Source organism: Rhinolophus ferrumequinum, chromosome X (assembly GCF_004115265.2).
Source record: "Rhinolophus ferrumequinum isolate MPI-CBG mRhiFer1 chromosome X, mRhiFer1_v1.p, whole genome shotgun sequence".
Taxonomy (NCBI): domain Eukaryota; kingdom Metazoa; phylum Chordata; class Mammalia; order Chiroptera; family Rhinolophidae; genus Rhinolophus; species Rhinolophus ferrumequinum.
This window is the reverse complement of record NC_046284.1, coordinates 97,030,321-97,054,858: the sequence shown is the minus strand read 5'-3', so window position 1 is coordinate 97,054,858 and position 24,538 is coordinate 97,030,321. Positions and strand designations below refer to the sequence as shown.

The following is a 24,538-nucleotide window of genomic DNA, read 5'->3' as shown; positions in this document are numbered from 1 at the left end:
TTCCTCTTTCAGTCTTCTATAAAAATTTTAAATTGGTATGTACAGTTTTGTTTTCTAAGAGCTCTGTGTTATTCTCTATTGTTTCCTTCCCTCTCCATCTATTCTCTATCTCCTCTTTTCCTCTCTCCTTTCTTTCCTTCCTTATGTCTTTTTCTGTGATAATAGCATCCTGTTTCTGTGTTGGATGCATGCCTTCTCAAATATGTCTTCCATATATAATACTTCTATTAATCATCATAATTGCTGTACCACAGGTCGCTTTCTCCCTCTGTATCTGCTGATTCTACACTTGGCACCTCTCTTATAGTCCTATGGGGAAAATGGCTTCCTTTCCCCCTGTAGCCTACTGCTATGTAGTCCATTTTGATTTATTCCTCTACAATTCCATCCATTCTCTGTCTTATAGATATTCTTCAAAGTTTCTAGTATAATAATGGTCCCTTTCTCAATTTCAGTCTTGTGACAGGTTTATTCCCTTTCTCCAACATTTCTGACACTTCAGGTATGTTTTGAAATGGAGAGAGGAAAAGCACGTATGCTTAATCTATTATCCTGAACAGGAAGTTACCCGTCATTCTCATAGTTTTCTACAGTTTTACTCTTCCATTTATCTTCTGATAGTTCCAACTTAATGACTCATCATTTCTTTTATTGATTTCATTATTGTGGGCTAATAGTCTGTCATACTGAACTTGCTTTGCAATATCTCTCTTACCTTGTTTCTTTAAAAATAATTTTGTGATGATATTTTATTAATAATAATGGGTAATATGTATTGGACTTTTACTGTGAGCAAAGCATTATTATATGTGCTTTGTGGGTAGAAATTAATTTATTCTGTATAACAGCCCTGTGAGGTAGATACTATCATTAGCCCCATTTTACTGATGAGAACCTGAGGCATAGAGAGAATAAGTAACCTTCCCAAGGTCACTCACCTGATAAATAGCAGAGCCAGGATTTGAACCTGAGCATTTCACCCCCAGAACTAATATTTTTAAGCATCATCCCACTTGTGAATTATGGGGGTTCAGATTAAGATTTAGGAAACTTTTAACACTTGAAAGACATGTACTCCACCATTTGGCATTTTGGTCTTTGGCTTTAGTCTAGACACTACAAGTACATGTGGTTAGGTACATCAGTTCAGGGAGATGAAGAATATACCGTGTTCCCCCAAAAATAAGCCCCAGTTAAGATCATCAGCCAGACGTCATGTGCATTTAGTATGTTACGACGATGTTCCAGAAGAAGATGACATGACTGTATTTGAATAAATGTAGATTGTTGAATGTGAAAAAATAAGCCATCCCCTGAAAATACACCGAAATGCGTGTTTTGAAGCAAAAATTAAGGTAAGATCCGGTCTTATTTTCGGGGAAACACGGTAGTAGTCTAGAACTGAGGGAAGTTTTGTAATCCTAATATTTACAGGTTAAATGTAGGATTTCAGACCAAGTAAAGCTTAAACTTCTGGACAAGCAATAAATTATAGTGAAGTGTCATGTTTGTTAATGGGGAAAGTAGAATTCCCTGACCTTACATGCAATTACCCCCATCTGGAGAGTTATCCAGTACAGAACGTATTACCTGAAAAGTGGTGTTAATTACAGTGTGGTTATCAAAAGATTTCATTTTCTTTCTACCAGTGAATATTTTTTGACATACTTATGCATCACCTTTCTTGAACCTGAAGATACAGATTGTCAGAAATGTTGCTTTATTGGTGTGTTAGCTCAGGTAATTTCATTCTTTACAAATACCAATTCACAGCAGTGCGGCGCTACGGTTCATTTCATTCGTTGATTTGAGATATATTTGGGCAGAATAGCAGAAACCAGAGAAATTATTTGCGGTTACCTTTAATTGATTAATTATTAGTCTGTTTTCAATTCTTAGAAAGCCCTTAGATATTATTTATTTTCATTCAGCCTTTTCCCAAATCACCAAAAGATGGAAATAGCTGTTGAAAAATATCAGAAAACACAATTTATGTTTCAGAAGTCATCAGAGGAAATGTAGTGAAGATTACAGTCCACTTGCTTCAAATTAGATGAATTGTGGGAATTAACATTTTCTCCACACACCACTGGGAAGATCTCTAACTGATCACATAATCATTTAAATCATACTGGAAATACCACTTCATCTGGGAAGAGTGGGTTTTTCCAGTACCTATCAGTGCTAGTCCACACTTCTATTCCATCTCCTTGCTAGCATCCCCCCAAGCCCCCTACCTCCTGTGTCCTATTCCACCTTCCAAGGCAACAACTGTTTTCCTGAATTCTAACAACAAAGGTTAGTTTTATCAGTGTTTGAACTCCATATAGGAATAATCATACAGTTTGCATTTTTGTTTGTGTCTGGATTTTTTTATTCATGAGTAGATTATTTTTGTATGTTGTAAAAACATATAATCTGCAAATCACTTTTTTTCTCTTTTCAATCCTTATATCTTTGATTTATTTTTCTTGTCTTATTACATTGCCTAGGATCTCCAGTTAAATACTGAATAGTAGGCATCCTCCTCTTAATCACAATCTTAGGGTGAAAACCTTTCAGCATTTTTCATTAAGTATGAGGTTCACTGTATTCTTTTTAAAGAAACTCCTTACCAATTTATAAAGTTTATTTTTGTTTCTGGTAGTCATGAGTTTTCATAATGAAAATATTGAATTTTTAAACTATAATTTTTCTTTTAAGTTTGGCTTTATCTGAATTGCATATTTTTATATGTAATATATTATTTCTATCCCACTCATATTTTTTTCTAATTTTCAATATGCTTTATTTTACAAAGGTCATTTAGAAGCTTGCATTTGGTGATCTTACTGTTGATATTTAGCATAATTTCATTGAAGCCAGAGACTATCCTCTTTGAAACTTTTTGACATTTGTTTACTGGCCAGCATTTATTTAGCTTTTATAAATATTTCAACTTGAAAGTATTGTGTATTTTATAGTTATTGAAAGCTGTTTTTCATGTATGTACATTAAGCAAAGTTTGCTTATTATACTCTTTAAATTACGTATGTATATCTACTGATTTTTGAATTATTTATCAATTGCTAGGATAAAGTTGTTAAAATCTTTACTTATATTTGTACATTTTGTTACTTCTTTTTAATTCAGTCATTTTTGCTTTATATGATTTTAAGTTGTACCAAGTGCATTCAAATGTGCAATTGTAACACCTGTTTGGTTTATTAACCTTTTTATGCATATGGGATGTCTTTCTTTGTACTTAGTAATTCTTTGTGCCTTAAATTCTAAGCTGTCTCATATTAATATCGGTACATCACTTCTGGTTAGTATTTACAAAGTATTTTTGTCTTTTAATTTGACTTTATGGTTCATGTAAATTTAATGTAATTACTATACATTTGAATGTAAATGTACAATGTTTTTAAGTTCTATTTTTCTGTCTGTGTTCCCTTTCTCTCTTTCTTTTGCCTTCTTCTGGATTGGTTAGACATTCTTATTTCTTGATTCATCTTCTAATAGTTTAGAAGTTTAAATGCACTTTTTAAATTCTTTTAATGATTACCTTAGACAATACAGTGTACATTCTTAACTAATTAAAGCCTTGTACTAATTAATAATTTTATTCTTTTACTTGATATAGCAAGAACAGATGCTATTTTAACTTTGTTTTCTTTCCTTTTGTCATTTGCTATTGTTGTTATATACTATATATGTGTGTGTACTGTGTTTTCCCAAAAATAAGACCTAGCTGGACAATCAGCTCTAATGCATCTTTTGGAGCATTAATGTAAGACCTGGCCTTATTTTACTATAATATAAGACCAGGTCTTATATAATGTAATGAAATGTAATGTAATATAATATAATACTGGATCTTATATCAATTTTTGCTTGAAAAGACGCATTAGAGCTGATTGTCCGGCTAAGTCTTATTTTCAGGTAAACAAAGTATGTATGTATGTATATATATCAGGTGTGCCCAAAAAATGTATACACATGACTTGTATTATTTATCTTTTGTTATCAGTATATATTGAGTATTACAATTTTAATACAGTTTTTTCCTTTCTTAAAATGTGTATACATCTTTTTGGCACCCTCTGTATGTATGAATACATATATCCCAGATATTATTATTTAATCAGTCAGTATTTGACTGATTACCAGTTTATTGTTCTTCATTCCTTTTGTATTTTTGATCTTCAGTGTGAGATGATTTTCTTCCTTTCAAATAATTCTCTTTAGATATTTTAATTAAGGTCAGTTGGTAACAGATTTCTGTATTTGTCTCTAAAAATAGATATATTTTTCACCTTTATTCTAATTGTATAGTTTTATGGGTTTTTTTTTTTTTTTTTTTTTTTTGTATAGGATTCTAGGCTGGCAGTTATTTCTTCAGCATATTTAAGTATTTTAAATATTTTAAGTATATTATTTTCTAGTATCGTCTATTGTTTCTATTAAGAAATCATTGAAGTTCTAATTTTTACACTTTAAAGGTATTATCTTTTTTGGAACACTTTTAAGATTTTGTCTTTATATTTGGTTTTTAGGAGCTTCACTGTGACATGCCTAGAAAAGTTTTCTTTGTGGTTATTTTTATAGGGGTTGATAGTGTTTTTTTTCATTTGTGGTTTGACTTTTTATTGTCAATTTTGGAAAGTTCTCAGCCACAATTCTTTCAGATTATGTGATTGCCCCATTCTTTTGGGCTCCTCTCCTTCTTTGTTCACTTTTCCGTATTCCATCTTTCTTCCCTCTATATTGCAGTATGGATTCTTTCCTATGGCCTATATTCCAATACATTAATTCTCTTTGTTTGATTTAATCTGCTGTTAAGCTCATTGCTTTCATAGCTTTACTTACGGGATTTGCTTATTTCTAAATTTTCCGTTTGGTCTTTTTTATATCATTTATATGAGGAATTTAGTAACACAATTCTCAATTTTAAACATAGTACATACAGTTAGTTTAAAATCTGTATCTTACAGCTATAATATCTGGGGCCCTTGTTTGTTTATATTGTTTATTGTTTCTTTCCATTTGCATTCATTCATCTTGTTTTTTTCTTCTTATTTAGTCATTGTCTGGTTATGTTGTAATTCCGTTTAGACCATTTATCTGTTTTTGTAGAAATGTTGTAAGGCTTATGGTGGTGTTAATTTTCTCCAAAAAATTTGCTTTATTGGTATCTTCACGATATACTAGCTCTATTATACACAGGGTGCCAAAAAATGTATACACATTTTAAAGGGAAAAACTGTATTAAAATTGTAGTACTCAATATATACCGATAATAAAAGATGAATACAAGTCACGTTTGACTCCTGCAATTACAAGAGGTGCTCAAAGTGGTTACCATCAGTGTAATTTTAACACAATTTTTTTCCTTCCTTAAAATGTGTATACATGTTTTTTGGCACCCTTTGTATATACATCACTTATGAGGAATTTGAAGAAGGAAAGGTTAAGTAACTTCCACAAAGTCACAGAGTAAGTGGCATAACCAGGATTTGAGCAATCAAATTTAGGTAAGGTAGTCAAACCCCTACCTAAATCAATGTGATACATGTATAGGATACATGTATCCTATAGTATGTGATACAGACCTATTAGCCACCAAACTGGAGAACTGCCATTCAAAATGGCCCTTTGGGCACTTTTTATTTGTCCGTCTAAGCTAGTGATACATTTTTGACTCTGATGTCTAGCAAGCAAATAGTATAGTATTAGATATTTGATAAAGTGTAGACAATAAGAATTGGTTGGAATTTTCACTCCATTTAAAAATCAGCATGCATCACAACTTGGTGCAGCGAGGTATCAGGAAATAGAGACTGCATTATCTTATGTAAAGAACAGAGAAATATATGAGAACAGTAGGTTTATGGATTTTATCTTTAAAATGAGAATCCCCACTCATGAGGCTAATATGTAGGATGTGCCCTTTTGTGTATTAAAATACAAATATTGAGAAAATGTATGTAAATTTTTAATTCCAAGTATGATGAATGTTTGAAATCTGTCTTGAAATCTATTATAGGAATTCTTATTTCCAATTTATAGTGTACAAAACTGAGTTCAATGAGTTTAGATAACTTGTCCTACTCATTCAGCTAGTAGGTGATAGGTCCAGGATATAATCCCTGTATTATACTGTTTATCCAAAACACTTAAATTTTTTAATCACAATGTAATTTTACATATTTGACAATTGCAGCATTACATAATGATATGTGCTTAAAATAAGATACTGGAAAGCTCTGGAGTTACTAAAAAATTCTGTGTTTTTTGCTAATAAGTAGCTGAATAAAGTGAATTTTGTAATTTCTTATTTGATTTTATATAGAATTTTATTTAGTCATTGAACATTTATTTCTATAACATCACATTTTAAAATTAAAAAAAAATTTACATTGTCTTTCCATAGGGATGTGTGTAAAAAGATAATCAGCTCAGGCTCATCACGCAAAAGAATTTCCAGAGAGAATGAGTTTTTAAGATATAATAAAACCATTTATGATGTGATACATCACTTGACTGGAAGAAAGCTTGATGGAATAAAGTCAAATCAATCTTTACCTGAGAATTCCACTGAAAGGGTGACTCAACTTCATATGCAGTATACTTTACTTCTTGAATTTCTCAAGTAAGAGCATGGATGTGCTAATTTAAAAACGTAATTTTGGCTTGGATAGATAGATAACTAAGCAGATGGGTAGGTAGATAGCTAGATAAATTGTGATATTATTTGTCTTTTTGTAAAATAGTTGCTAAGTTTCCACAGTAATACATGACCCTCTAATATATATGTTGGAAAAATAATAGAAAATAAAGTACTTCATGACCTATTGAATTTATAATCTAAGGCAATCACATTCAAACTTTATCATGCATTTAAGGCATTGAGATGGCGTGTTAAACAGATTACTGGTCCTTACCCTCAGAGTTTATGATACTTATTTGCATTTATAACATGTTTCAAGTAATACTGATACTTCTGGTCCATAACCTCATTTTGAGAATCCTCATATAAGGCAAATATGTAAATCCATTGAACAAAAAAGGGGTGAAACCAATAAATTTATTCCTCACATTATGTTAGTATGATGTTAAATTATGGGTACTGTGAACTTTTCGTCTGCATAATTAAAATCTTTTAATATTCAAATAATAGGCAGGTGAAAGTTTCCACAAATGGGGATAGAAAGTATAGGAAAAACACTTGTCATCACAATGTCTGTGTTCCTCTGCAGAGATTAAATGGCAGGTGGGCAAGAAATGGAAAAGCAATGCTCATCCAAGTTGTCAGAGGACTGTTGGTGAATACATAGCACTTCTTTTGCCTACATTTGCAGTATCCTAGTCCACTGGAAATCCCCACATTCACAGCTAGTAGTATTATTCCCTTTTTCATGCTCCTGTACCACTAAAATAGTATTTGTTACTTGCAATTATGTATGCATTAGGGTTAATATATTTTGTGTTAATATATTACTGTGTTTTTATATTTGGCTTATTCATGTAGGGAATCTACTCCATAGATGGCGTTATTTAAGAGATATTTATAAGAGATATATATAAGAGATATTTATATACCTTAGCAGGAGTGGGGATGGAGGGTAACAAGAGGACACTTATAGCAAGAATGCCAATGAAAGATTTGGTGTTTAGTTTTTAAAATTTCTAATTAGACTTTTTCAGTCCCTAGCAATACTACAGTCTTAAAATTTAGACATCAAAATATTTTTTGATGTACTGATCAAAATATTTTTTCTTTATTTCTTAGACTTTCATTATCATTGTAATAGCCAAAACTACCTTGAGTTTCTTATGACTTGGAAGAGATCTAGAAGTTTCTAAGTCACTGAAAGTGACTGAATGAACACTGAAGCAGCCTTTTATGGGGGATACTGGGTTGGCAAATGAAGAGGCCACAGGGTGGCTGGCTGTGAAGTCACAATATGAATGACAAATGCATGAAGACTGTGGAGTGACTGAGTCAGTAATGAGGGACCTCTTGGTCCTTGATGGGGCTAAGAGGAAAGACATAGGATCCCCATCTCAGGCCTCAGCAGCAGATGCCAACATGGCAACTAGGCTTCAGGTGGCAGCTGTCATAGGGTGGGGGGTGCGGGGCGGATTGCCAAAGAGACTGAGGATCCAGAAAAGTAGTCATAGACCTTCACGTACATGTACAAGTGTCCCTTGCACCTACTTCAGGTTAGCCCAAATGCTTGGATGAGCCATGTCCCAAGAGGCCTTATACAATTTGGAGATTCTGCCTTTATAAAATAATGTCAAATTAAAAATACAAGGATGAGATAAATGGCTTCGGAAGTGACTCATGAAAGTGTGGAAATGTGAAGTTAAAGATTTATTTACTTCTTCCCAGATACCATCTGGTGGTGGGTAGAAGAGGTCTGAAATTTTGATTGTTTATCCCGAAGCTCAGAATTACCATAAAGAGACTATTTAGGTCAGAAGAGACTAAGATATATGAAGATTAAAGTCTGCACTTTCTCCTTATTCCTCTGTACCCAATCTGGGTAGGAAAATGAGAAAGATTCTATTAGTTAAGGAAAATAGCACACCACTGACTTATTCATGAGTCAGTGTACCCCACTAATTTTTGAGCATGTGGGGGCGGGAACTACATTTAAATCTTCTGGCATCTCTTAACACCCAGGGTCACTGATAGCACAGAATGGATCTAATGGTCATTAAATATTTATTAACATTTTATTTCACAGAGCTCTGCTTTTTGAGCTCCTGTGCTAAAAGGAATAAAACTTTAAAATTGGGTCTCAGGACAGCCTCATAGGAATGAGGAAAATTTTGTGCAATATAAAATTAAGGGACAAAAGAAGAAAAGGTGAAACATTTGCATTTCAGGAGGGAAGATATAACCAATGAGAGTCAAGTTGGGGAAAATCAGGGTGGGTACTATGAATGTTATGCATTGCACTTTATCATATTAAACTATGAACTCAAAAATAACTTGAATCATTAAGGCATTAATTCCATCATACCTGTATTCGTTTGCTAGGGCTGCCATACCTACTTATCACCAACTGGGTGGCTTAAACAACACAAATGTATTTTTTCACAGTTCTGGAGGCTGGAAGTCCAAGATCAAGGTGTTGGTAGATTGAGTTTCTTCTGAGGCTTCTCTCCTTGGCTTGCAAATGGCCACCTTTTTTCTTGTCCTCACATGGCCTTTTCTCTGTGGGCATACACCCTTGGCGTCTCTCTGTGTGTCCAAATTTCATCTTCTTATAAGCACCAGTCAGGTTGGATTAGATATAGGGTCTACTGTAACAGCCTCATTTGACCTTAATCACCTTCTTAAAGGCTTTAACTCCAAATAGTCACATTCTGAAGTCCTGACGGCTAGGGTTTCTACCGTGTTTCCCTGAAAATAAGACCTCAACAGAAAATAAGCCCTAGCATGATTTTTTACGTAGACATCACCTGAACATAAGCCCAAATGCGCCTTTTGGAGTACAAATTAATGTAAGACCCGGTCTTACTTTCGGGGAAAAACGGTACATATGAGTTTTGGATGGACATAGTTCAGCCCATAACAATGCCATGTATGTTGTATTATAACAAATACTATGTAATTGGATGTTGTATTTTACAATAACTTTTGTATTGCTGTATTTGATATAATATGATTAATGTTTCTTATCATTTGTGTCTCTTATGGACTGAATTGTATCTCTCCAAAATGCACATGTTGAAGTCCCAACTCTCATAGTGACTATTTGGAGATAGGACCATTAAGGATATAATGACTCTTAATGGTGGCATAAAGGTTGAGCCCTAAGCTGATAAGAGGGTGCCTTTATTAAAAAAAGAAGAGACAATAGAGATCTCCCTGCCTTCCTTCCTTCCTCTCTCCCTCCCTCCCTCCCTCCTCCTTCTCCTTCCTCGACTCCTCCTCCTCTTCTTCCTCTTCCTTCTCCTTCTTCTCTTCCTCCTCCTCCTCCTCCTCTCCTGCCTCTGCCTCTGCCTCTGCCTCCGCCTCCACCTCTTCTCCTCTCCTCCCCTCCCCTCCCCTTCCCTCTCCTCTTCTCTCCTCCCCCCTTGCCTCCCCTCCCTTCCCCTCTACTCTCTTAGCACAGAGAAAAGGTTGTGTGAGGACACAGCGAGAAGGCGGCCACCTGCAACCCAGAAGGAGATGTCTCATGAGAAACTGAATTTTCTGGCACCTTGTTCTCAGACTTTTGGCCTCCAGAACTGTGAGAAAATTAATTTTCTCTTATTTAACCTACCAAGTCTATGGTATTCTGTTACAGTAGTCTGAGCAGATCAATACAGTGCGTCTTATCCTTTGATATCATTTTATTTGTTTATAACCAATAATTATTTTTATGCTGTAATTACTTTTCATTGAAAAAGGAAACTTTTTTTGATTTATAATTTCCATGATATAAAACTAAGTAGAATGTAAACACTGTGTACCCTACAATGAAACTGTAATGTCAGATATTATATAATGTAAAACTATTATAACTTTACTTTCTAATTCCATTGATAGTTAAATAAATTTTTTATTTACCAAAGTGAATTCACTTAGGGTAAAAAAGTGAATTGTACTCTTCATAAGTACAATTCAATTTCATTTGTGATTTTATTTCTTTTGTCTTTAAAAACTATACTCTTCTTACTTATGCATGTCCATTATGATATTTAATGGAAAGAATGAAAATATTTCAAAGAAGCAATTTTACGAGTGGTCCTGGGAGAGTGCACTGACTGGGGTAGAAGAGCATGGCTTTTGAATCGAGTAGATGAAGGCTGAAATTCTAGCTCTTTTGTATTCCTGTGACTTTACACAAGTTACTTAACCTGTTTAAGCCCCAATTTCAGTATCTATAAAATTGAGGGTTACAATTCTCAAATTTGGTTGATAAAAAAATTAGTAATAATAAAATGTGTATTACATGATACATGGTAGATGATAGTGATGATGATGATGATTAAGTGTAATAAATTATAAGCAATGGCTTTCAGATGCTGAAATGTTTCCTTAAATTATTCCAACATGGTAACCATTAGTGACACACTGAAAACTCACTCATGATATCACTATCATTGAAACAGAATATTTTTTAAAAATCTGTTCTTCTTGTAGACGTAAATGTGTCGTTGACACAAAGAGTGCCAGAATACCACTATTCAACTCTGTCTTCATATTTATTAGATAATTGGAAACTTTATTTCAATTGTTATAAATTTCAAATCGAAAGCACATGACTTTTCATTTTACCTCTTCCTAGTCTTGGTCCTTGGTTGATTCAGTAAAGTAAATGCTTTAATTCAATAAGACAAAAATTCTAATGCCATTTTTACTTTAGAAAATTAGTTGTGCTTTTGAAATCTGATGGAATATCAGTTGTGAACAATAGAAAGAGGTTTGGATACTTAAGTAAATTTTTATTTTTGGTGCATTATAGAAATCAGTTTTCTTGTAGCATCATTAAACTCTATGGTACTTGTGATTGTCACGTTAATTCTTATCGCGTTATTGTTAGCACAGCTCCCAGTAGTGTTGACATTAACGTGGGAGATTTCTGTTTTGACGTTTTGTAGTATGAGGACACAGGTATGGAAGAATGATTTTGGCATTAAAGCCAGGCCATTCAAATGTATTGCTCTTTTACCAGCAAATATATGACTATCAGGATGTGTTGGTTCTGATAAAATTCTTCAACATTTAGAATGTGGCAGTAAAATCGGGCCATTACTCCAAGATACATGCATATGTTTCATCATGGAAATAAATGTACTAAATTCAAAATAATAATAAATCTCATTAGCTTCCCCATTTAAATTTGGAGACAGTGAGTGAGGACTTTTATAAAAATGAGATTATATTTATTTTGTGCAATAAATGAGAAACTCTCAGTTTTGGAGATTAAATTTAGAATTTAATAATTCATTACATCTAATTTTATTTTGTTCTATTCTGTAAACTCAGAAGAAATATGCACATAGAAAGCCTAGCATGTAAATGTGTAGTAAAATCAATTATGAAAGTCAACACTCTATAAAACTACTGACCAGACATAAAATTTATTGACAAAAACCAATTGTAAATACTGTCTTAGGGACTGATGAAGTTAGGTGTTCAGATAGATTCAAAGTAAAAAGAAAGAAACAAGTCTCTTGTAGGGGAGAAGAAATAATTTTTTCTCTACCCTTCTAGGTTCTTGACTGAGACTAAAAGACAGATTAACAGGAAAAAAATTTTTTTAATTACATATATAAATATGGTAGCTCCACAAAGATATGAGACTCAAAAGGCAGCCAGAAAATTGAGGCTTATATAACATTCTAAGCTAAGGAAAAGGATAGGGGCCTAGGGCTTCAAAGGGGCTCAGGGAAGTCTGATGGGGAGAAGAGGAAATGTTTGCTAAACAGTGGTTGCCCTGCTATGCAGATAAGTCTCTTGGGTAAAAAAGTTATCTCTTAGTAATAGCTCTCTTCCAGGTACAGGCCTCTTTTCTAATGTAAATTTCCTTTATAAACGTTGATTTCCTTTACAAAAGGGTAATTTCTACTCTGTTTCCTGAGCTTCTCCTATAGTTTCTCAAAATAATCAGTAGGCCAAAGAGGCATATTTTGGGGTGGCATATTCTGCTACCCTTCACTTCATAACAGCATCTGTAAAATGCTGTTAAAGAACAAAATTCAACTGAATTAATTTTAAAGATCTTATTGGCTTTATTCAACACTGTATGAATTGGACAGATTCCAATCTAGCAGGTAGAAAGGAGCTATGAAGAGCTGTACAAGGCAAGAGGTTTTATAAGCAGACGAGAGCAAGAACAAGGGAGTTGTACTTGGGCAATGACGGGGAGTGGAATAAACCACCCCAAAATGTGCCACTTTGGCATGTGGATTGTTTTGAGCTGAAGGCAAGTTGAGATCCTGGAAACTCAAGAAAACCTTTTTACTTGTCCGTTAACTGTCTAAAAGAATTTAGATAGGGAGCCTGTCCCAGAAAGAGAGCTACAACCAGAGATAGCTTTTTATATCAGAAACTTATCTGCATGGTAGGGCAAGCATGTGCTTACTAAACGTTTGTTCTTCTCATCTCCCTGTGAAATCATTTTTCTTTCCTTTGAAGCTCCAGTCCCTTACCCCCTTTTCCTTAGCTCAAGATGGCAAGTAAGCCTCAATTATAGACTGCCTGGGAGTCTCACATCTTTGTGGGGCTCGTGCAGATACATAATTAAATTCGTTTTTCTCCTATGAATCTGTCTTATGTCAATTTGATTATTAGACCAGCCAATGAACCTAAAAAGGAAGAAGGGAAGTTCTCTCCACCCCTTCCCCACCCCCACAGCACAAAAAACAGATTGGTCATTGCAAGGTCAAATTCCTTTAGGGGATGGCAAGTGTCTAACTGGCAGATTACCTAACTAATACTGATCTGCCGATTCTGCTCGAACAGTTTAAGATTCCATTTCTGGGTGAGCCAAAACTTGAATTAGGTCTTGGTTGAGTGATATGGGGCTCAGCATTTCGGGCCTGTTGTTTTGTCTTTACCAATGTGAAAATGCGGTCTTTCACTAACTTTTTACTGAGGGCTTACTCTCTGCTGGGCACTATGGAACACTCAAATGAATATCATGTGTTCTCCGTCCTCAAGCTCTCATTTTAATTGTTCCCTAATAGTTTTCCTTAGGCTTTTAGTAGTATTTTATAGAAGTGATCATATCTTCCTGCAGGCCTGTTTTGGCTTTGGATGCAAGGAAGTATTCCAGTTTCTTCATGTCTCTGAGCTGTCTTTGTTCCACTCCTTAGGATTTCATCTTAATGGGGCATCATCTCACTGAGTTCTTACATAGGCTTTAGGTTGGTTACTTGTCCAAAGGGGTGGTGTGCTATTAAAAGTAGATGTTATTTAAACCTATAGTAATTCCAGTATAATGAAGGTTCATAGGAATAATGTATATACAGACGGGAAATATGTGAAAATCAAAGAGAAGGGATAATGTTTCACTTCCAAACAAAGAAACTATGTATGCAGCATGATTTCTTCTACCAGCTTCAACTGGCCCAGGGCCATGTCAAACCTAATAACTCTTGAACTGTGTTCACTGCTTCTACCCCCACTAGGGTTTCTCCTCCATTACTTCTCTCTTCTCAGAGTCATCGGTGCTGTCTTCAAGGTTTGAGCTTTCAGAATCATCTTCAGGCTCCTTTCTGCTTTTTCTTTATCCCACTTCTCGGTAGTTACAGGACTCCAAACTGCTGAGGGTGTTCCAGAGTTGAGTCCTAGATGTGGCATTCTTCTCTGCTAAATGCTTATGGCGAGTGGGGTGGGGGTCTATGCTCGCTAAATGAGTTAGACCTAAACACCCAAAACCCCACTAGGAAACACTCCTGCCAAAACTGTATTAGGTATCTATAAAGTGGTTCTGGTGGTGATAGACATGCACATGAAGAGTTTAGATGAAAATATTTCAAGAAATTTGACAGTGAAAAAATTATAAAGTCTTACATGTGATAAGTTATATACATATGACTGTGTATATACATGTTTTTAAATGAATAAAATAATATATATAGATATTTGCTGCTTCAGCTATACCTCTACAAGTTTATATAATCAAAGAGGCCACAATTTTTGGGTATCCTTTTTGGAAAAAAAAGTAATCGATTATGTTACATTGAGGTTATATATATAGATAGATAGATATATGTCTATCTCTCTCTCTCTCTCTCTCTCTCTATATATATATATATACACACACAGGCATACATTGTGATAGGCATTCAATGAACATTGGGTGGCTAATCCATTTATTAGATGTTTTATTGTATTCAAACTTTTTCCAGATATTTTCAAATTTTGTAATATTACAACAACAATAAAACGGTTAGTGCCTTGACAATAGGGGCCAAGTCATGTAGCTGTCTATATTCCATTAACCTATAAGGATAGATGTGGATGGTTAATAGGCATTTAGTAAGTTCTTTCTCATTAATCGGTTGTCTAGAGGAAACATCATATAAACATTTCATTGTTAAGGGAAATTTTAAGAACTAATTATATAAATTTTAAAATCAACATTCAATAGACATAAACTATATGACACTGCAATAATTTAATTGAAATTGAAATGCAAGTGATATACAGATCATATTATAGTATAATAATGTGGATTTTTTTGTTGTTGTTTTAGTGCTCAAGGAGCACATATGCCTCATGTATTTCCAGAATTTCTGTTTGACCTGGAAGATTATAAGAAGTGGATTAAAATCACAGTAAGGGAATGTCATTTCTAGCAATAACTGTACAGTTATTATTTAATTTACTGGTTTTTTGGTCTTTGCTTGAAGATTTCATTTTAGAATCCTTGTTTTTTTATTTATGAAATAACTTAAGGCTTATGCCTCTCTTGATGACCTATACACACACACACACACACACACACACACACACACACACGGTGCCAAAAAATGTATACACATTTTAAGAAAGGAAAACTGTATTATAATTGTAATACTCAATATGTACTGATAACAAAAGATAAATACAAGCCACGTTTGACTTCTGCAATTACAAGAAGTGCTCAAAATGGTTACCATCAGCATCCGGACACTTCTGTTTATGGCGAACTACTGCTTGAGCAACGTTGACCAAAATGTCCACTTGTATGCATTGTTTTGGCACCCCTGGTATATATTCGTATTTGTCTAAAAATCTCTGTGAAGACTAGGCAGAAATGATTACATGGTTTTCTTAAACATATAAGTAATTGCTTCTTTTAGGGAATTTAAAAATGAAGAACGGTTTGTGGTTTTGTAAATTTTTACTTAAATTTTTAGAATATATGTCTTCCAAAGAAAATATTGGTTTAATTTCCCCACCACTTTGCCACTTCCCTTCTTCTGTTTTAAGGGAGAATAGGGAGTAATTAAGCAAGATATGCATAGGTTTTTTTCAAACTATACATTTCCTTTTGTGGAAACCTGTTGTTTTAAGATGCGTGCCAGCTTTGAGGCAACTCTGCTTTAGTTGTGGTACTGTTAACTATAGTCACCACATGACATTCGTAGGAGAGCCAGAGGCCTGTTCTTTGGCACTCTGCTTGCTGAGTTCTTGTGGCTTAATGCAAAGGGTGCAGCTCTTTTCAGGATTCAGAGTTCAGAATAGCTTTGCATCTCATTCTGCCACTAATGCCACAGAGTGAGCTGGTAGGTGCATTGAATGAATAAATATTATGACCACAATAAAGGGCTATGAGTTCCAGAAAATTACCTGTGTTGATAGATTCGATGTCCAGCACATGGGGAATTAGAGATTTTGATGAATAATACCAAGGACATGCATAGGTTTTATAAAAAGAAAAAAACTTATATGCTAACAAACTAGCTAAAACTTTGCACTTACATTTACCTTGCAATTTAATTAATGTTGTCATATTTTATTTCTTAAAGTCTTCCGCTAATACCTTGCCTGTGTGTTCCTCTATACCTGAGGAAAAGAATTGCCTTGTTACAAATCTGAAGATGTTTGAAGCCTGTAGTAAACGGGTATGGACAGATCTATTCCTTCAGATATACAAGGTAACATTTCCAGTCTTGTTCATTGCTGGGTTTTGTGGGTTGATTTACATGAAGAGTATATTAGTTAAGGTATAAGTAACGTTGCTGTAAAAGATTTAAAAATACAGTGACTCAAATAAGATAGAATTTTTATTCTTCTTTCTCATGGAACTGTGGAGAAGTAAGTAGTTTAGAGGTAGTGGGGTGTCTCGTCCATCCTTGATGCTACGCTTTCATCTCTGGGTCAGTTTCTAAGAATAAGGAAGAACAAATAAGTAGTACAGGACAAGTAAATACCTTTTAAGGGTGTTGCCTGAAAAATGCATCATTTCCCTTTCACATTCCATTGGGCAAAATTTAGTCCCAATCCCACCTAGTTTTAAGAGAAGTTGAGAGTTACCATCTCTAAAATTGGTAGCTGCAGGCGTTTTCCGATACTAAAAGAAAAGATTAAAGAATGGATGTTGGTGAAAATTATGGTCTCCACCTCTAATGCATGTAACCGAGTTCAAGCTCGTACTCCTCAACAGCGAATAAGTTTAGTGTCATGGTGTTGGACCAAGGAAAGCGACTTTATTCAGAAATCCAGGAAGCTGAGACGATGGTGGACTAGCATCCTAAAGAACCTTGAGAAAGTACAGAATTCAGGCTTCTTTTATGTCAAAGGAAGGGGAAAATGGGAGGAGCAAGAGGTGATTGATGATTGTAGACGTGGGGGGGGGGGCAGTAGGGGTCTGGGGGAGATTGTGAAACTTCTTTGTCCTTAATCTATTGACTGTAGTTGATGTAAGTCCAGTTCTGAGGTTCCTGTAAATCTTTGATAAACAGTCATTTTTTTTGTACATCTGTTATCTTCTTGTGAAAGGCACCTTTTAACACTGTTTTTGTAAAACTCAAGCTGCAAGCAGAATTTTCTAATGATTAGCGTGTCTATATGGAGACTAAGTAGCAGCTATTAACCTCAAGGCTGTGAGAACAAAGCAGGCTTGAACAAGATGAAGTCAGAGAGGCCGAGCATTTCACTGTTGTAGACATAGTAGTCTCTTATAAGGTTATTCTGGAGAGGTTCACTAGAAGTCATCTAATTGTAGGCAAGACCAGCTGTTGATGAGATTCTCCAGTTGACTTCATGCCAAGTTGCATGTGATAAATTAGCATAACAAATTGTACCTTCACAGGCTATATCTTTAATGCTTAAACAATACTGGTTTCAGTTCTGGAATTATTTCCTAGGTTCCAAGTGTGTCACTATAGATCTTGTTCACTACCAGTGGAGGCTTTTGCTCTGTCTTCACAAGTTGCAACCACAGACAGGGTGAGCTATAGGACAGGGAGTTAAAATGAGGAAGAAATAACTTTAAATAGTGGCAGCAATTACCGTGTTTCCCCGAAAATAAGACCTAGCCGGACAGTCATCTCTAACGTGTCTTTTGGAGCAAAAATTAATATAAGAGCCAGCCTTATATTATATTGTATTATATCATATAAGACATATATAATATATATTATACAATATATATTATATATATTGTATATATTATATTATGTTATTTGATATTAAGACCCAGACTTACATTATAGTAAAATAAGACCGGGTCTTATATTAAGTTTTGTTCCAAAAGACGCATTAGAGCTGATTGTCCGACTAGGTCTTATTTTCGGGGAAACATGGTAGTCACTCCAAGGAAAGGGCAAATTACAAGCTAAATCATGAGTAGTATGTGTAAGACATTGTCACAAAAGGCTTTTTATATATTATCTTATTCAATCTCCACAGCTAGTAACCCCCAGTTTAGAGTTGAGGAAACTGAGGTTCACAGGAATACACCTACTTTCTTCCAGGATCACCTGATTTTGGCCATATAAAAATCATCAGATGTAGGAAAAGTTTATTTCTTTCTTGTTGTTCTTTGCTGGGGCCCTCTTGCTGCCCTCTGGCAATCTAAAGCCTCCACTGCAACTAGCTACCCAGGCCTACCTTCTGGAGAGTTCCTTCTGCTACATGATTCCCACTTACTTCTCCTCTGCTCCTCTTCCCCCTCAACCTGGCCTGTCTTTCTTGCAGAGTGTCAAGAGGAGAAATCCTGTTTTTGTCTTGGTTAATTATTTATGACTCTTAGCCAAACTTAGAATTTGGAAGACATTTTCCTCTTTCGTAAGTTGCAGATGCAACTTCCAGCTGCATCATACATACTTTTACCCAATGATAAAGAGGAGCAACTTCAAAACAAAAGCAGAAAATGCCCTACTTAGGGACACACTAGTCCTAATCTTGATTTGTGGACTTTATTCACACTCATTCATTTATTCATTCATACATGCGTTCATGTATATGCTTAGTTCATTTAATCCCTCTTCCCTAGCCAGTCAGTCTATGAATTTAGAAACCAGGTATCACTTGTAAATTTAATAGTGTGTCAGCTGCATAGTAGACGCTCAACAAATATTTGTTGGATAAATTTATTCAACAACTATTATGTTTCAGGCACTATATACTAGGCTTTGGGGGTGTAAGAGTAAACTTGATATAGTCTGTCTCCTCAAGAATTTCCTGTCCGGGAGTACATAAGCAACTAAATATATGAATTGCAAGGAAGTATCACAAATGGTATGACAAGGTAAGGCTAAAGAACTAAGGATGAGTTCACATAGAGAGAAACCTAACTTTCCTGTGCCTCAGGGAAGGTATCTAGGAAGATCAGTTTAAACTGAGCCCTGAGAAATGGTAGGAGTTTGCCAGGTGAGGTTGGGCATAGTTTAGAGAGAGAGAGAAGAGAGAGAGAGAGTAAAGTTTGTGTGAAGGAGGTGGTAGATGAGTTTTATTAGTGGAGCGAAATAGCATTTTTCAAGACAAAGGGAATTCAGTGTGGAGATGCCTGAGGTTAGATGGAACATGGTACATGTTGAGAAATAAACACAGTGTGGCTGGGGGTAAGAGGAGTGAACTGTGGTCCCAGTGAGAAATTACGTAGATCACAGTTGACTTTATAAGCCAAACCAAGGAATCTGGACTTTGTGAATTTTAGCACAATGTCATTACAGAGCTATTTTGAAGGGTTTTAAACATAAGGTTGGCATCATCAGCTTTGCAGTCCAGAGAAATCACTGTGGTACAGCGTGGAACTGGGGATGTATTTCAGTGTCTGGTCATGGGAATGTTGGTGGAAGCGGGAAAGATGAGAAAGGGGCAGCTTTCATAAATACTAGGAGTGGAACTCAGGAGGACTTGGTGAATCACTGTATCTTTTTTTTTTTAGAAGATGGGGTTAAAGCGATAGAGAGGTCAAGGACGACAGTGGATTTCTAGCCTGGGTTTCTGAGTAGAATTTGATCCCAGTCACTGAAATAGAAGAGAAGGGATAATAACAGGATTCTGTTGGGAGTGAAGGGTGGGACAAAGCAAGAGAGCATGATAAATTAATTTTGGTCCTGCTGTATTATGGTGCCCTATGTGTTTACCCAGTGGGTATATCCTTTAGTCAGGAAAGAGATCTGGGTGGCAGCACAAATTTGAGACTCTTCACTGATTCGGTGATAAACTCGCAGGAATGAATAAGATTGCCCAGTTAGATCATCTGCAGAGCTGTGCTTATCCATGTATTGTGTTTAAAGCATGGGTAGCTCTAGGTGCCCTATTAAATCAGAAGTGGATTGGCAATTCCACTTGAAAAAGCAAGCAATGTTGTTGAGACGAGTTCACAAGTTAGAAATAAAAGATTATGATTTTCACACAAGTCCCTTTAGGTTCTTACTGTCAAATTCTTAGGAGCCATGCATGTACTCTGAGACTGCCTTTGTCAGTTCTTCCTGGCTAATAGTTTAGATAATAGGATACAGCTTGTCTCACTCAATTTAATTTTGTGTCATTTAGTTATTGCTTGTTAAATTTACATGATTAATAGTTGCTTTTTTTCTTGCATTATATTCCCAATTCACAAAAATTTTCACAAAAATACCCAAAAAGTAGGTCATTGAAGTATAAGAGGTGAAAAACAGTAACAGAAACACTCAAACTCAGAACGGTGTTCTAAACATAAATTATAAATAGGAATCTCATGTGGGTATAAAGGATGAATCTGTAGGTACCGAAAGAAGTGAATGTGATATTTTTACAGAAGAATCTGGAAAATGATCAGAAATAAAAACCTGAATAGTAATTTTAATTAAACTGTTTTTTAATTTGTTCCCAGTATACTGTCTATCATTAAAGTGGTTTTTTTGAATAGTGGCACAATTCTGTCAAATATTTTGATGTTTTGAAAAAAAGAGCAGTGATCTTTCTGGTTAAACATATTTTCCCTGAACCAGTTCAAAATCTCTGTACAATAAAATTGGAGTATTCGTTGCTAACAACAGGCAAGACACTGGTTCTACTGAGGCATTATTCAGAATCGCATACCTCTATAGAAAACAAAAATAGCACAAGGGATCATATTTCTGAGGAATATTTAAAATTGAGTCAATAAAATATGATTGGAGAGAAGCAGAATTGGTGAAATTCTTTTATTAAATAGCTTTGTACTATGTCCCATAGTATCAGTGGCATCAGTGTGGAAACACAAGTATTCTCGCAGGTAATAGCAAATATTGCACGTTTTTGTTGGCTATAACCATTGATAGGGAACATATGAACAGCTCTTTGTGTATGTGTGATAAGTATATGTGAACGAAATACAGCGAGTGCCAAAAAATCAATACACATTTTAAGAAAGGAAAACTGTATTATAATTGTAATACTCAATATATACCAATAACAAAAGATGCATACAAGTCACGTTTGACTTCTGCAATTACAAGAGATGCTCAAAGTGGTTACCATCAGCGTCCAGACACTGATTACGGCAAACTACTGCTTGAGCAACGCTGACCAAAGTGTCCCCTTGTATACATTTTTTTGGCACCCCCGGTATATGACGACATTTTATTCTCTTTATCAGTGAGAGCCCATGCTTTAGGAGGTATGATTCTTTCTTTGTCATTTAAAGACTAATTTATAATGTAGCCTGGAGAAAAATCCATTGGTGGTTTATAATGATAGAGAACGAGCCATTGGTCACCACAAGAAAGGGTGTTGCAAATGAACCGTTTATTCATAGGAAATAGGGGTGATTAAAAAGATATGCTTCTGTTCTGAATTCAGTTTTAAAGGAAATAGAAAAAAATGTAAATATTGTCAAAGTAAGGCTACTGAGTTACATAATTTTATTGTGATCTCTGTGAATTCAATCAAGATCCTTCTTTCCAATATTGAGACATGCTAGTGATGAAGGGAAGGCCACTCTCACATGAATTTTCCCTATAGGAATGAGGGAAATTAAAAATAATATCTTCATAGCACTGATGTTTTATATATATACATATATATGTATATATGTCATTTCCATTATTTTAAGTGGCAAGTTCAAATGATGCATCAAGTCATGCTTTCCATGTCTTGGAAATACTGGACATGACCTATAGGATTTAAGTATCATGATTTTTAATGTGGTACAGATTACTGAAGCATCTAAAGCTTGGCTTTTCCCCAAGATTTATTAGAGGAAAAGTTTATCCAGTTGTTGGATGGACAGATAAGCTGAAAATGATTATGTAGTTTCTGCACAGCTGAGTTGATGATTGCGTGCTGAAATCCAGCCTACATTCTTTTTTTTTTCTTCAGATTTTTATTAAAATTTAGCTAACAGACAATATTGTATTAATTTCAGGTGTATACTATAGTTACTCAACATTTATATACCTAAAGAAATGATCACCATGATAAGTCCAGCAACCATCTGACACCGTACCACGTTATCACAATATTATTGACTGTATCCCCTATGCTGTACATTACATTCCCATGTCTTATTTGTTTTATACCTGGAAATTTGAACCTCTTATTTCCTTTCACCTTTTTCCACCCTTGTTAAAATGTTCAATTACAGTTGACATTCAGTATTATTTTATATTAATTTCAGGTGTACAGCACAGTGGTTAGACATTTGTATAATTTAAGAAGTGATCCCCCTGACTAGTCTAGTACCCACCTGGTACTATACATAGCTATTACTGTATTATTGACTATATTCCCTATGCTTTACTTTACATCCCCATGGATATTGTATAACTACAAATTTGTACTTTTTAATCCCTTCACCTTTTTCACTCTGTCCCCCAACCCTCCTGCCATCTCTCACCCCAGCAAATATAGTACCATCTGACACCATACGTAGTTATGACAATACTACTGACTGTATTCCTTATGCTATACTCCACATCCCTATGACTACTGTGTAACAAACAATTTGTACTTCTAAATAGCCTACCTTCTTGCTAAGACTAGGGGTCTAAGCTGTGTCTCATCAAAGTTAAGGGGGCCTTTTACTTTTAAATAAGGGAGCCAAGAAGACATTCTGTCATAGAGGGTGCCATTTTCTAATTTGCACAAGAGACATTATAAAGGTTATTGAAATCCTGGCAATGAAAGCTGAAGAAACTTTTCCCAAAGATGAATGCCTTTAATGCTATTTCCCAAGTTGAGTTATTTTTACCTTCTGCTTTTGAGTGCTCATCAACTAATTTAGCATTTGATTGATATTGGAAAGTAGATTTTAATAAAAAATATCCATAATTTCTGGCTTCATGGTGGGGCCTGACCATCCTTAACAAACTAAGTACCCATTCTATTAACTTATAAGTTAGGATTTTCTCAGTTTGTGGAAATAGTAAGAAATTAAACTAACTGAATATATGAAGTGATAGAGATGTCAATATATTCATCGTCTAAGAGATATAGATACCTGGACAGAGATTATAACAATATCATTCATCTCACTGACATGAAGCTGTAGTTTTTCTTTTTACCACCTCTAACATAATGTTCTAAATACTATGTTGGACCTTTATTTTTAAATTACAAAAATTGGTCATCTGTGTGGTTTCTTAATGTACATTTTGTGGTCTGTAAGGGATAAAATTGGGAGAACATAGCTGTAGAGTGAACAAAATGGCATAGGTTAGAAATTCGATATTGAACAAACCCTGTATTTAAATAGGCAAAGGAAGAGAGTTCTGCACATGAGTCTGAAAATAGGCAAAAGATAGCAGTGATGCTTTATGGTATGAATAAGTAGGAAAGAGAGCCTTTGGGGGAGGACACGGTGAACAGTAGCAGATGAAATTGAGAGGTTGCTTAAGATAATGATTAAAAATTCCCTGTGGCATTGGACAACAAAGATGCCAGAAGCACTTTCAGAGCGTCGTGGGTGATGAGTTGGGGATGTTCATTAGGTGGCCCTCGGTTCAATGAGCGAAACTAATGGAAGAAAGTGGCGACAGTGAGGGTAGAAAACTCATCTCAAGAGTTGTAACTGGTAGAGGGAACAGATAAAAGAATCAATGGGAATTCAAATTTGGGAGAGCCCCCCTAAAAGCTGAGCATATAAGTGAGCATGTGTTGATATTGCTGAAAAGGAACAGGTCAGAGGGAGAAGTTAAAGATCCAAAAGCTAAAAAGGACAACTGATGCAGAACTGCCCCTAAGAAGGTGAGAAGGTCTGATGTATAGTATAGAGAAGGGATAGCTCTAGAGAAGGAAGAAAAGTGAGTGCAGCAGATGCAAGAGCTTTTGGCCACATGGTAGGACACTGCAGTGTTCTCACTGAGATGTCATCCTTTGTTCTGTGAAGTAAAGATGAGGGATCTTCGGAAAAAAACTAGCAGGTAGGCTGAGAGGGAAAGAGGTTTGATAAAGATGATTAAGAAGCCACAAGCCACTATGGATAATGAGAATGAGAAGACAAGGAAAACCGGGCATTCTGGGCCTGCGGACTTCATCTTTAAATTAGGAACAGGTACATGTCAGGTTTCCTGGAACCCCTGGCAGTGATCCCCATGGATGATGTGTGCTGTGCTTTAGAGCCAAGACTCAATTCATGCTGTGTCTTCTACCACCAGGAAACTCTCCTGTAGCCTCAGTTTCTTCCTGGAGGTTTCTCTCCAC

At 35.2% G+C, this 24,538-nt stretch overlaps 1 protein-coding gene across 1 annotated transcript in view; it reads left to right on the top strand.

Annotated features, from left to right (window-relative positions):
* CFAP47 (cilia and flagella associated protein 47) overlaps positions 1-24,538 on the top strand; it is a 374,965-nt gene that overhangs the window by 134,036 nt on the left and 216,391 nt on the right. The window contains exons 30-32 of the mRNA XM_033099951.1: positions 6,416-6,634; positions 15,192-15,273; positions 16,450-16,578. Coding sequence (XP_032955842.1) covers positions 6,416-6,634; positions 15,192-15,273; positions 16,450-16,578 — 430 coding nt within the window. The remainder of the gene's footprint in view (positions 1-6,415; positions 6,635-15,191; positions 15,274-16,449; positions 16,579-24,538) is intronic.